Consider the following 13,379-nt stretch of genomic DNA (forward strand, 5'->3'; position numbering starts at 1 on the left):
TTCTACTTCCATCTTTCTGTGTTCCTATTCTATTCTTTGAAGCACTTGCCAGCAAACTCCCTATTCTTGCTAAACCAATTAGCCAAAAATATCTTCGCCTATTTGCTCCTACAAATCCTATAGAATCCATTAAAATCCCATGGGTCGTAGAACTCACAAGGAGTCCAGTGGTATAGATTAGTGCACTGACTGTTATAACTAAAAAGAGTGAAGAGGAGGACCCTAAAGATTATCACCTGCTGAGACACATTCTTCAGCATTGCTGTGATGTGTAATAATATCCTATAATGATTAAAGGAAGAAAAATTTTACCTGCATGTCCTCAATGTCCTCATAACTGCTCCGCATTTCTTTCACTTTGTCCAGACTTGGCATGACAACCAGCATTCCAAAGGATGACTCTATTATCTTCAACTGAGATTCAAACTGCAGTAAGGGATCCACAAAGCTGACAAGAAAAACGAGTAATTATTAATGATGAGAAAACAAATATAATAGAAATTTAGTGGCCTTTTTTTTTCTTTTTTATTTATTTATTTATTTTTTTGAGACAGAGTCTCACTCTGTCACCCAGGCTGGAGTGCAGTGGTGCCATCTCGGCTCACTGCAAGTTCCAACTCCCGGGTTCATACCATTCTCCTGCCTCAGCCTCCTGAGTAGCTGGGACTACAGGCGCCCGCCACCATGCCTGGCTAATTTTTTGTATTTTCACTAGAGACGGGGTTTCACCATGTTAGCTAGGATGGTCTCAATCTCCTGACCTCATGATCCGCCCGCCTCAGCCTCCCAAAGTGCTGGGATTAGAGGCATGAGCCACCGTGCCCGGCCCAGCCATTTCTTAGTGGTAAGCGAAAATGAGGTTCAGCTTTTGGCTTTGTATGACAGATGAGTCTTAAATATTCTCTTAAAAATGATAGTAATGTTTTAAAAATAAAGGAATTAATTTCTTTGTAAATATTATCTATAAACAGTTATTTAGAAATCAGAATATATTTCTCTATAAACATAATAATGCAAAGAGTGGTTACATTTCCAGCCAAGTCCACAAAGCCATGCTAAGCTTTAAACAGTTGAACTATATTACTGCCACAGTTTCTGTAATCAATGATAATATGTTTTTCACATCTTAGTATTTCTTACATTGAGATGCATCTTCAAATTGATGGCAAATGAAGCTTGCCTCAGCAGCTAGAAAGATTATCTGCTTGTCTATGCAATACAGAAAGACTGGGAAAGAGTATAAGAAATAATAGTCGCCAAATTATGATGGTGAAATTTGGAGTAATTTCTTATTTTTCACAATTACATGTTTTTAAAGATATAACATTTTAAATACATCCAATTGGTGAAATAAAAGAGCATGATAGCTTATCATACCTGGAGTTCACAGCCAGGATCATGGATTCATTACTTAACAGGCCTGAGTATGCATCCAATAGGCTGCTAACTTTATGTGCCTAAGTACCACGTTAAAAAAAAAAAAGAAGAAGAATTAATGATTACAGAGCAGTGAGACTCATAATAGCACATGTACTTCTTCCTTTTACAGAGACTAAAGGAACCAAATCAGACTGGAAAACACACTCAAGAGTTCATAGAAGTGTTGAGACCAAACTGTAATTTAAATCTACAATAGTATGTTTGCCTAAGTGGAGGTCTTTCACAGTCAACCACTATGCTTATATAATTTGCATTCCCAGACAGCATTTTGTAAGGTGTGCTCTTTACCAGATGAACTTCTGTGCACCACTAAAACTATTAAGTTCCATCTACACAGTGTGAGTCTACCTATAAAAATGCCAGCAGGGCCGAGCGTGGTGGCTCACACCTGTAATCCCAGCACTTTGGGAGGCCGAGGCAGGGGGACCACGAGGTCAGGAGATTGAGACCATCCTGGCTAAAACGGTGAAACCCCGTCTCTACTAAAAATAGAAAAAAATTAGCTGGGCGTGGTGGCGGGCGCCTGTAATCCCAGCTACTTGGGAGACTGAGGCAGGAGAATGGTGTGAACCCAGGAGGTGGAGCTTGCAGTGAGCCGAGATGGCGCCACTGCACTCCAGCCTGGGCAACAGAGCAAGACTCTGTCCCAAAAAAAAAAAAAAAAAAAAAAAAAAAAAAAAAAAAAAAAAAAATTGCCAGCAGGGCGACTTAAGTCAGCCCTTGTTAAAGAATGACTAAACTCACACTATGGAATCAGAATTTAGCCTTTATAAGTGGTAATTAAAGGGATTCCACTAAGAATTTATCATTCTTTTTTTCCAAGAAACTGGAGAACTAGACCTCCAACAGCCAAAACAATCTTAAGAAAGAACATGGAGGTATTACAGTTATGATTTCAAGCTATAATACAAAATTTTAGTAATTAAAATTGTAGGGACTGCTATAAAAACAGACTCATGACAAATTGAATGAAATAAAAAGCCCAGAAATAAATCCATTAATATATGGTCAAGTAATCTTTGATAAGGGAGCCAAGAATTCACAATGGGCAAAGGACAGTCTCTTCAATAAATGATGTTGGGAAAACTGAATGTCCATAAGCAAATAAATGAAATGGGACCCTTATCTTTTACCATATACAAAAGTTGGTTTGAAATGGGTTAAAGACAAATGCAAAGATGTGAAACTGTAAAACTCTTAGAAGAAAACATAGGGAAAGAGCTTCTTTACATTAGTTTCGGCAAAGATTTTCTGGACATGACGTAAAAAGCACAGGCAACAAAAGCAAAATCAAACAAGTGGGAATACATCAAACTAACAAGCTTCTGCACAGCAAAGAGAACAATTAATAAAATTAAAAAGACAACCTATGGAATGGGATAAAATATTTGTAAAACATAGATAAGGGGTTAATATCCAAAAGGTATAAGAAACTCATACAATTCAATGGAAAGCAGATAATCCAATTACAAATGGGCAAAAGACCTGAGTAAAATTTTTCCAAAGAATACATACAGGCCGGGCGCGGTGGCTCACGCTTGTAATCCCAGCACTTTGGGAGGCCGAGGCGGGCGGATCACGAGGTCAGGAGATCGAGACCACGGTGAAACCCCGTCTCTACTAAAAATACAAAAAAAAAAAAATTACCCGGGCGGGGTGGCGGCCGCCTGTAGTCCCAGCTACTCGGAGAGGCTGAGGCAGGAGAATGGCATGAACCCGGGAGGTGGAGCTTGCAGTGAGCCGAGACTGCGCCACTGCACTCCAGCCTGGGCGACAAAACGAGACTCTGTCTAAAAAAAAAAAAAAAAAAAAAAAAAAAACAAGAACTGGAACAAGACAAGGATGCCCCCTCTCACCACTCCTCTTCAACATAGTACTGGAAGTCCTAGCCAGAGAAATCAGGCAAGAGAAAGAAATAAAGGGCACTCAAATCTGTCAAGAAGTCAAACGGTCACTGTTTGCTGATGATGTGATCGTTTACCTTGAAAACCCTCAAGACTCCTCCAGAAAGCTCCTAGAGCTGATAAAAGAATTCAGCAAAGTTTCCAGATACAAGATTAATGTACACAAATCAGTAGCTCTTCTATATACCAACAGCTACCAAGCGGAGAATCAAATCGAGAACTCAACCCCTTTTACAATAGCTGCAAATAAAAAAAAAAAAGAAAAAAGAAAAACAAACCAACAACAACTTAGGAATATACCTAACCAAGTAGTCAAAAGACCTCTGCAAGAAAAACTGCAAAACACTGCTGAAATAAATCATAGATGACACAAACAAAAGGAAACACATCCCATGCTCCTGGATGGGTAGAATCAACATTGTGAAAATGACCATACTGCCAAAAGCAATCTACAAATTCAACGCAATCCCCATAAAAATACCACCAACATTCTTCATAGAATTAGAAAAAAAAATTCTAAAATTCATATGGAACCAAAAAAAGAGCCCGCATAGCCAAAGCAAGACTAAGCAAAAAGAACAAATCTGGAGGCATCACATTATCTGATTTCAAGCTGTACTATAAGGCCATAGTCACCAAAACAGCATGGTACTGGTATAAAAATAGGCACATAGACCAATGGAACGGAATAGAGAATCCAGAAATAAACCCAAATGCCTACAGCCAACTGATCTTTGACAAAGCAAACAAAAACATAAAGTAGGGAAAGGACACCCTTTTCAACAAATGGTGCTGGGATAATTGGCTAGCCACATGCAGGAGAATGAAACTGGATCCTCATCTCTTACCTTATACAAAAATCAACACAAGATGGATTAAGGACTTAAATCTAAGACCTGAAACTATAAAAATTCTAGAAGATAACATTGGAAAAGCCCTTCTAGACATTGGCTTAGGCAAAGATTTCATGACCAAGAACCCAAAAGCAAATGCAATAAAAACAAAGATAAATAGCTGGGACTTAATTAAACTAAAGAGCTTTTGCATGGCAAAAGGAATAGTCAGCGGAGTAAACAGACAACCCACAGAGTGCGAGAAAAGCTTCACAATCTATACATCTGACAAAGAACTAATATGCAGAATCTATAACAAATTCGAACAAATCAGTAAGAATAAAACAAACAATCTCATCAAAAAGTGGGCCAAGGACCTGAATAGACAATTCTCAAAAGAAGATATACAAATGGCCAACAAACATATGAAAAAATGTTCAACATCACTAATGATTAGGGAAATGCAAATCAAAACTATAATGCAATACCACCTTACTCCTGCAAGAATGACGGTAATCAAAAAATCAAAAAACATTAGATGTTGGCATGGATGTGGTGATCAGGGAACACTTCTACACTGCTGGTGGAAATGTAAAGTAGTACAGCTGCTATGGAAAACAGTGTAGAGGTTCCCTAAAGAACTAAAAGTAGAACTACCATTTGATCCAGCAATCCACACTACTGGGTATCTACCCAGATGAAAAGAAGTCATTATTTGAAAAAGAAACTGGCACATGCATGTTTATAGCAGCATGATTCACAATTGCAAAATCATGGAACCAACCCAAATGCCCACCAACAAGTGGATAAACTGTGGTATATATATATATATATATATATATATACACACACACACACACCACATCATATATATATATACCACATCATATATATATACATACCACATCATATATATATACCATATCATATATATGTGTATATATACCACATATAATATACCATATGATGTGGTACATATATATATATAAAATATATATATGTACCACATCATATATATATATATATACCACATTATATATATATGTAATGGAATACTACTCAGCCATAAAAAGAAATGAATTAACAGCATTTGCAGATTTGCAGTGATCTGGATGAGACTGGAGACTACTATTCTAAGTGAAGTAACTCAGGAATGGAAAACCAAACATCGTATGTTCTCTGTGATATGTGGGAGCTAAGCTATGAGGATCCAAAGGCATAAGAATGATACAATGGACTTCGGGGACTTGGGGGAAAAGTGGGAGTGGGGTAGGGATAAAGGCTACAAATATGTTGCAGTGTATACTGCTCAGATGATGGGTGCACCAAAGTCTCACAAATTACCACTAAAGAATTTACTCATGTAACCAAATACCACCTGTACCCCAATAACTTATGGGAGGAAAGACATATAAATGGTGAATAGGAACGTGAAAAATGCTCAATATTATTAATATAATAATATTAATTATCAAGGAAATGCAAATTAAAATCACAGTGAGACATTACCTCACACCTGTTAGGATAAGTATTATCAAAAAGATGAAAGATAATAAGAGTTGGTGAGAATATGGAAAAAAGGAAACCCTTGGATGCATGTAAACCCTTGGCATGAGTGTAAATTGGCATGAAAACAACCACATGGGAAAACAGTTTGGAGATTTCTAAAAAATTAAAAATAGAACTACATATGATTCAGCAATCCTATTTATGGGTATTTATCCAAAGAAAATAAAAGCAGGATATCAAAGAGACATCTTTACTCCCATGTTCATTGCAGCATATTCACAATAGTCAAGATATGGAATCAACCTAAGTGTCCTCTGATAGATGAATTGATACAGAAAATATAAAATCAGATATTGAAGAGTCCCGAAATTCAAAGCTGTCAAATTGTAAAATTTCTTAAGAATTTACAATTCAATATGTAGCTAATAGGAGTCTCATAAAGAAAGAATGGAGAAAATATGAAGAGAAAAATTATCCGATCAATAGTGTAGTATAATTTCTCAGAGATAAATGGCTGGAGCATTCGGATTGGAAATGTGTGAGTGCCCGGTATATTTGAATTAAAAAAATGCCTAGAGACATTTTTATAAAATTCCAGTTTACCAAAAATAAAGATAAATGTTAAAGGCTTCTACAGAAAGAATCCAGGTGACAAAGCCTAGAGAATCAGACCACTATCATGTTTTCATCAGTCATAACGGATGCCACAAAACAATGTAAGTTATGCATTCAATTTTTTTTTAAGAGAAAATGACTTGTGACCTAGAGAAATGGCCGAAATAATAATTGGTGATGACTCTTTTCACGGTGCATCTTTCTTTTTCTTTCTTTCCTTCCTTCCTTCCTTCCTTCCTTCCTTCCTTCCTTCCTTCCTCTCTCTCTCTTTCTTTCTTTCTTTCTTTCTTTTTCTTTCTTTCTTTCTTTCTTTTTCTTTCTTCCTTTCTTTCTTTCTTTTTTCTTTTTCTTTCTTTCCTTTCTCTCTCTTTCCTTCTTTCTTTTCTTTCTCTTTCTTTCTTTTGTCTCTCTCTCTCTGTCTCTCTCTCTCTCCTTCCCCTCCCCTCCCCTCCCTCTCTCCTTCCTTCCTTTCTCTTTCTTTTCTTTTCTTTTCTCTTTTCTTTCTTTTCTTTTCTCTTCTTTTCTTTTATTTTCTTCTTTTCTTTTCTTTCCCTAATCTACATTGTGTGGCTTTTAAAAATAAGAGCATACCATTTTTGTAAAACTATAAAAGCATTTGAAATTGATCATATATTCACTTCATGAAGAAAATCTCCTTAAGCTCTGAAAGTTAGAAACTGTGTGGGCCAATGCTACAAGACTATGTTACAAACATAAGAATGGGACAAAAGATGTTTAATACAACTAGATGAGTACTTTACCTCACACCTACACAAAATGGATCATAAATATAAATGTAGGGCTAAAACTATAAAACCTTTAGAAGAAAACAGCCATTTTTGGTTAGGAAACGTTTGTTTTTTGTTTTTAGATGCAACACTAAAACCATGGCCCACAAAAGAGAAAAAAATGGTAAATTGGACTTGATAAAAACTAAAACCTCTTGCTCTTCAAAAGATACCATTAAGAAAAATAAGACAAACCATATACTGAGAGAATATATTTGCAAATCATACATTTTACACTCAATAACAATACTATTTATAAAATACTTCAAAAGATATTGTATGAAGTCTGCATGTAGAAAAAAACTTTACTAAATATTCAAATAAGTAGAAAGAAAACATGTTTCTAATGATAAGACAATAGTTTAAGGAAGTATTCATAAATTAATCTATAAATTCAGTGTTTCAAATCAAAATGCCAAGAGAAATTCTGGAAGGAATTTGACAAGTGTATTTCAAAGTTCCTCTGAAAGTGTGAATAATTAAAAGTAGCTAATACATTTTTGAAAAACAAAAGTAATTGGATAGATTACAAAAGATTTTGCGTTATACATCTGAGCTATCTGTAGTAAAGATTTGTCTGATACCTCCTTCACTGCTATAATTTGATGTGTTGCATTGCCTACCTCTGTTGAAGTCAAAAGCTGCTGCTTGCTGCTGCTGCTGCCTCTGCCATCTGTCAAAGGCATTGATACTGTTGCTAGTGCTTCTTTTTTTTAATATAGATATATATATATTATTATACTTTAAGTTCTAGGGTACATGTGCGCAACGTGCAGGTTTGTTACATATGTATACATGTGCCATGTTGGTGTGCTGCACCCATTAACTTGTCACTTACGTTAGGTATATCTCCTAATGCTATCCCTCCCCCCACCAACCCCACAACAGGCCCCGGTGTGTGGTGTTCCCCTTCCTGTGTCCAAGTGTTCTCATTGTTCAATTCCCACCTATGAGTGAGAACATGCGGCGTTTGGTTTTCTGTCCTTGCGATAGTTTGCTGAGAATAATGGTTTCCAGCTTCATCCATGTCCCTACAAAGGACATGAACTCATCATTTTTTATGGCTGCATAGTATTCCATGGTGTATATGTGCCACATTTTCTTAATCCAGTCTATCATTGTTGGACATTTGGGTTGGTTCCAAGTCTTTGCTATTGTGAATAGTGCCGCAATAAACATATGTGTGCATGTGTCTTTATAGCAGTGTGACTTATAATCCTTTGGGTATATACTCAGTAATGGGATGCATGGGTCAAATGGTATTTGTAGTTCTAGATCCCTGAGGAATCACCACACTGACTCCACAATGGTTGAACTAGTTTACGGTCCCACCAACAGTGTAAAAGTGTCCCTATTTCTCCACATCCTCTCCAGCACCTGTTGTTTCCTGACTTTTTAATGATCACCATTCTAACTGTTGTGAGATGGTATCTCATTGTGGTTTTGATTTGCATTTCTCTAATGACCAGTGATGGTGAGCATTTTTTCATGTGTCTGTTGGCTGCATAAATGTCTTCTTTTGAGAAGTGTCTGTTCATATCCTTCGCCCACTTGTTGATTACAGTCCCATGGCTGCTGTAACCCATTAGCAAAAGAGCCAGCTTCTGCGCAAAAGGTGCTCTCACTTTATAGCTAAAGCCACAGGTGACTGAATTCACTCTCATCATTTTCAGATGGTCATTGTTTTGCTCTTTTACAACAGCCCTGTCTTTATAGGACTTAGCAGCTGGGACTGTGCTATTAATATAGTGAAAAGCACTGATCAACCTCTCATACTAGCCTACTGTCTTTGAATCACATTCACATACCTTGATAATCTTCAGCTAGGAGATGTCTTTCCCTGCAGGCTCTTCCATCCTGCTAGTCCTGCCTTATCTTGAGTGGCCCAGACATGCCTCAGTGCTAGCAATGACTCAGTTTCTACCTCAAGCAAGTTTATGTTTTGTTTCCAATGAGCCATTTGACTATCTCCTTTTCTCTCCTTGCAACTCCTATTTCCAATCTAAGTCTGTGTCACTCTTTTGAATATAATTGGGTTTCTGAAGCTGACCTTTTCCACAGCTAAGAGAAATGTAGATTCTGTTGCTGAAAAACAAATTAAGGCCTGGAATGGTAGTCCAGTTTTTGCTTTCTTAGAACCACAGTTTTACTATGCATGCTTAGGAGCTGGTTCACTAACTCCCATTATTCCTGTAGAGACAAATTGATGGAGTTAATTAATTTGTTTCTGTAATTGGAATGCCATAACTAACTCTTTGCACTTTCTAAATTTTCTGTGCACTTTATATTTTCAACAAAACTCCTTATCATACTATTGGCAATAGTGTTTGGACAATTCTACTTCTCTAACAGTGTATACATCTAACTAGATCAAAATTTACTGTGGTCATCTCTAACTGATGGCAAATCTCTATTTTAAAATTCCTTCAAATCCACATAGGAAGACATCCTTCAATTTATTCATTAGGACCCCCCTCCCACACTAGGGAAAAAAAGAGAAATTTTCAGTGGCTTAGAGACAAAGAAAAACAATTCGATGATATAAAAATAAAGGCTAAAAGAAAATAAAGAATAAAAATTAAGACAAAATGGAGGATTTAAGGGTGAGGGACATTTACAAACATGCGTAGTAAACAGCCCCTTTACGAGAGCAAAAGATGGATTGTAAATATATAGACTATATCAAAATATAGACATAGTTTGATCCAGCAATAAAACTTAGATTATTCATAGAAGCATGTTTTTGAATGGACTTTTAAAGTAGTACACCGTATTTATTTGTTTGAACATGTAAAAAGGTAATACACATGCATGTGCAGTACAGTACAAAAGAGTAAACAGTGGACAATGTTTTCAAGTCTTCCCCTTCTCTAGCTCCCATCCCCTAATTTCCATCCCCAGAATCTACAGTTGTTACTGCTTTCCTGTGCATTCTCCTAGCAATAGAATATGCAGATATAAGAATGTTAATGATACCCTTTTGTGAGCAGTTTTAGCCTCTAAGGTATATATACAGGAATTGGTTCTATGTTTTCCTGTAACTGCTGCCACTGTGCTCTGTCCCTCTTCTCTGCCAACTCCCTTGCCCTGTCTTTCCCTGAGAGATGGCTGTCTCCTTTGTGGACTATTCTAAGTCTGATTTCATGAATTCTCCATCTTTTTTTGGTTATTAATACAGTCTCATAATTATTGTTAGTACTAAATCTTGCTTATTTAAAATCTTCAACTTTATTGTTTGTTCAAAAGTCTTCCTTGATACCCAGAGCAGGCAAGGATTTTGGTTTTAGGGTAAACACAGTATAGCTTGGTGCTCAGACCAGCAACTCTGCAGCCAGGATCTGTGAGTTTATAACCTCGTTCTGCCACTTGCTAGCTATGTGACTGTAAGCAGGTCACTTTCTGCCTCTGTTTCCACATTTTCAAGGCAGTACCCCACAGGGCTGTTGTGAGAAGTAAATGAGTTATTCATTTAAAGCACTTAGAGCATGCCTAACACGTTATGGGTACTATATAAGTTTTAGCTATTTTTACTATCATTGGAATGGGGAAGGGATTTCCCTCTCTCATACCTCTCTGTACTCTGTTCCCTTTCTCATCTTCCTTGTCTTTGTATCTCTGGGGTTGTTGTAGGTGCCTGAGGAATTGGGGGAAATATGTTTCCCTTTTGGTCCATCCATGAAATAATTTATTGTCCCCTTCCTGTTGGTGATTTGTTCTGGCAAGCAGGTGGTGCCCCCAACAGCCCTGCTGATGAAGAACTCAATTTACTAGGAGAGTGTCACTTTCAAGGTCCAGCTACATGTTCTGGAAGCCCCCCACTGTGCTGTGTTTTGGTTTTTTGTTTTTAAATTTTGAAACACTAGCCCACTTGACCCAGGTGCAGGAGTTCCCAACAGCCATCCGCCCTCAATTATACACTTCAACTCAGATGTCTGTTATTACTTGTAAGGAGTATCTTTGTATTTCATCACCTATAATTTTGTTGGAGCAACACCACTCTCTTGATTAAGTAAGTCACCAAGGTTTTGAACTTTTTAGCAAAGCGTAAAGGAACTTTTATGACTAAGTCTGTGCTTACCTCTCTATCCACAACTCCTATCATTTCCTCTTGACTAGTCTTCATTCTAGATACACATTTTGTCTTAGATGGATGCTGCAGGGTGCTGTTTAGACCACCCCTCTCCATTTCGGTACTGAAATACTCTTTCCACAACTTGTGGAAATGTTGGCAGCTGAGAGCTTTTAGATAAATATTCTTGAGACTTCCCTTAGCCAAAAAGCCTTCCTACCTAAGATCACATCCCTTCTCTGGGAGCAAGCTACATCTAATGACTAGTTGACATGGGGAAATAAAGACCAAACCTCCTTGCCTCAAAGAGGGTCAACTTTGAAAGGTCATTCCAGTTCCAGAGCGCCCTGCAGAAGTAGCTGAGACCTATCTTGCAAGTGCATTGCAGTTCAACACCTCCTTGTACATAATCCTGCTTCCTTCACTTTGCCTCTACTACTAATCCCCAAGTATTGATCCAAAGAGCACATCCCCTGTTATTTTAGAGTCTGCTTCCTGGGGAACCATAGCTAAAATCTATAATTCTACAAATGTATGTTGCTTTTTCTTTCTCCACGCCTTTACAGGTGTACAGAAGTACATTCCTCTTCTTGGAATGTACTTCACCTTCATCTAGGCATTCTACTCATCTTTCAAAGTCCAGCTCAAATCTTCTCTGGCCCAAGTCATATTTGAATGTCCCTCCAAATATACTTCTATCACTTCCTGAATATTGTAACTTCTTCAAAACTTATAACAGTTTCTAACTACTGAATTTTTTTTAAATCTCTCCCATTGGACTATAAGCAATTTGGGGCTAGTGTTTGAGTTTTATTCTACTTTGTTTCTCAAAAAGATAGCATAATATTTAATGCGTAGCAGATTCTCAGTAAATATTTGTTGAATAAATGAATGAGTGATTGAGTGAGTGTAATGCTAAACTGCATCTTTCTGACTCTATGGACTATACAAATGGGAAAAGATTAAATGACCCTGTTTAATAGAATATGGTTTTATTAACAACTCTCCTCATGTCCTGGCTGGAAAAATCAATTTGTCCACCAAATGTTATCAATGTTTTGCTTTAATTATCAGCGACTTCGACCTATGGATTATGAACGAAGTCTATAAAAGTTTTAATATCCACACTGAAGCATTTCTTTTCTAAAGGTAGAAGATTACATATTTTCTTATGGTAGCCCTCCCCTCTTTCTTCTGTGTTAATTTGGATGTGGATTAAAATGACGGTAGGGTCTATTAGAGGTTCAGAATTTTAAAACAATTTTGAAAAATGACTGGATGAATATTCACCAAGACAATACTGTGCTACACACTGCAGAGAACACAAAGATGAATAATCACAATCTCTGCTCTCAAGAGATCGAAGACAAGAAATCTGCCAAAGGCCTAGAAAACAATAAGATAAATGGAAAAGGAAAGACACAAACTAGAATGGCTCTCAAATAAGGAAATAATATCATTCAATCAGAGACTAGGTAGAAGGGCTTCACTTTGACGGGAAGGGTTTCCACAGTGATGATGGAAGGGAAAATATGAGTGAGGAGACTATCCTAGAGACCAGTCAGTTGATAGAGGATGGGTGGGATAACTAGTAGGATGGGTAGAAAGTTTCATCCTTTTAAATTAGTACTGTTGATGGAGGATGGGTGGGATAACTAGTAGGATGGGTAAAAAGTTTCATCCTTTTAAATTAGTACTGAAGGTCATTTTCAGGAGCATGAGGGAGTGAAGAAGAAATGACGCTGCAGGGACATACAGGTAAAAACAATTTTTAACCAAATTGCCTTTTTTTCTCCTTTCTCCCCCAACACGTGTACTTTAAACATTACTTGTAACATCCTTATAATGGAAACAGTAAAAAGTTATTTTTTCCAAGAGAATTCAGTTACGTTGATATCCTTATAGAATATCACTTACCATGTGGTGCCGTTTCACACTGTTTTGCAGAATCTGGAGACTACACTCTAGCCAGAAAGAAGGAGATTAGTTAAAAAGGAATGAACATAGACTCTTATCATCTTAGTGGGGCCTTATTTCCAAACCTGAAGCTACTATGACCTTGATGTCAAAGCCCAACAAGGACATGCACACACACACACTGAAACTATAGACAAATTTACTGTGAGTATTACTGGACGACACTTAACAAAAAAATTAGCAGGCCGGCTATGGCAGCACATTAAAAGAATAAAAGTAGTATTTATTGTATAGAGGATGGTTC

The 13,379-nt window shown here is 37.1% G+C and overlaps 1 protein-coding gene across 3 annotated transcripts in view; it reads right to left on the bottom strand.

Annotated features, from left to right (window-relative positions):
* MROH9 (maestro heat like repeat family member 9) overlaps nt 1-13,379 on the bottom strand; it is a 132,704-nt gene that overhangs the window by 108,194 nt on the left and 11,131 nt on the right. For 2 of the 3 annotated variants that reach the window (XM_058442825.1, XM_032159098.2), the window contains exons 3-5: nt 13,076-13,122; nt 1,378-1,457; nt 313-448 (exon numbers count right to left, since the gene is read on the bottom strand). In XM_058442825.1, coding sequence (XP_058298808.1) covers nt 313-448; nt 1,378-1,457; nt 13,076-13,122 — 263 coding nt within the window. Of the gene's footprint in view, nt 1-312; nt 449-1,377; nt 1,458-13,075; nt 13,123-13,379 lie in introns of those variants that run through there. The other variant, XM_058442826.1, reaches the window with a different exon arrangement.

The sequence above is a fragment of the Hylobates moloch genome, unplaced genomic scaffold (genome assembly GCF_009828535.3).
Source record: "Hylobates moloch isolate HMO894 unplaced genomic scaffold, HMol_V3 SCAFFOLD_8, whole genome shotgun sequence".
NCBI classification, from domain to species: domain Eukaryota; kingdom Metazoa; phylum Chordata; class Mammalia; order Primates; family Hylobatidae; genus Hylobates; species Hylobates moloch.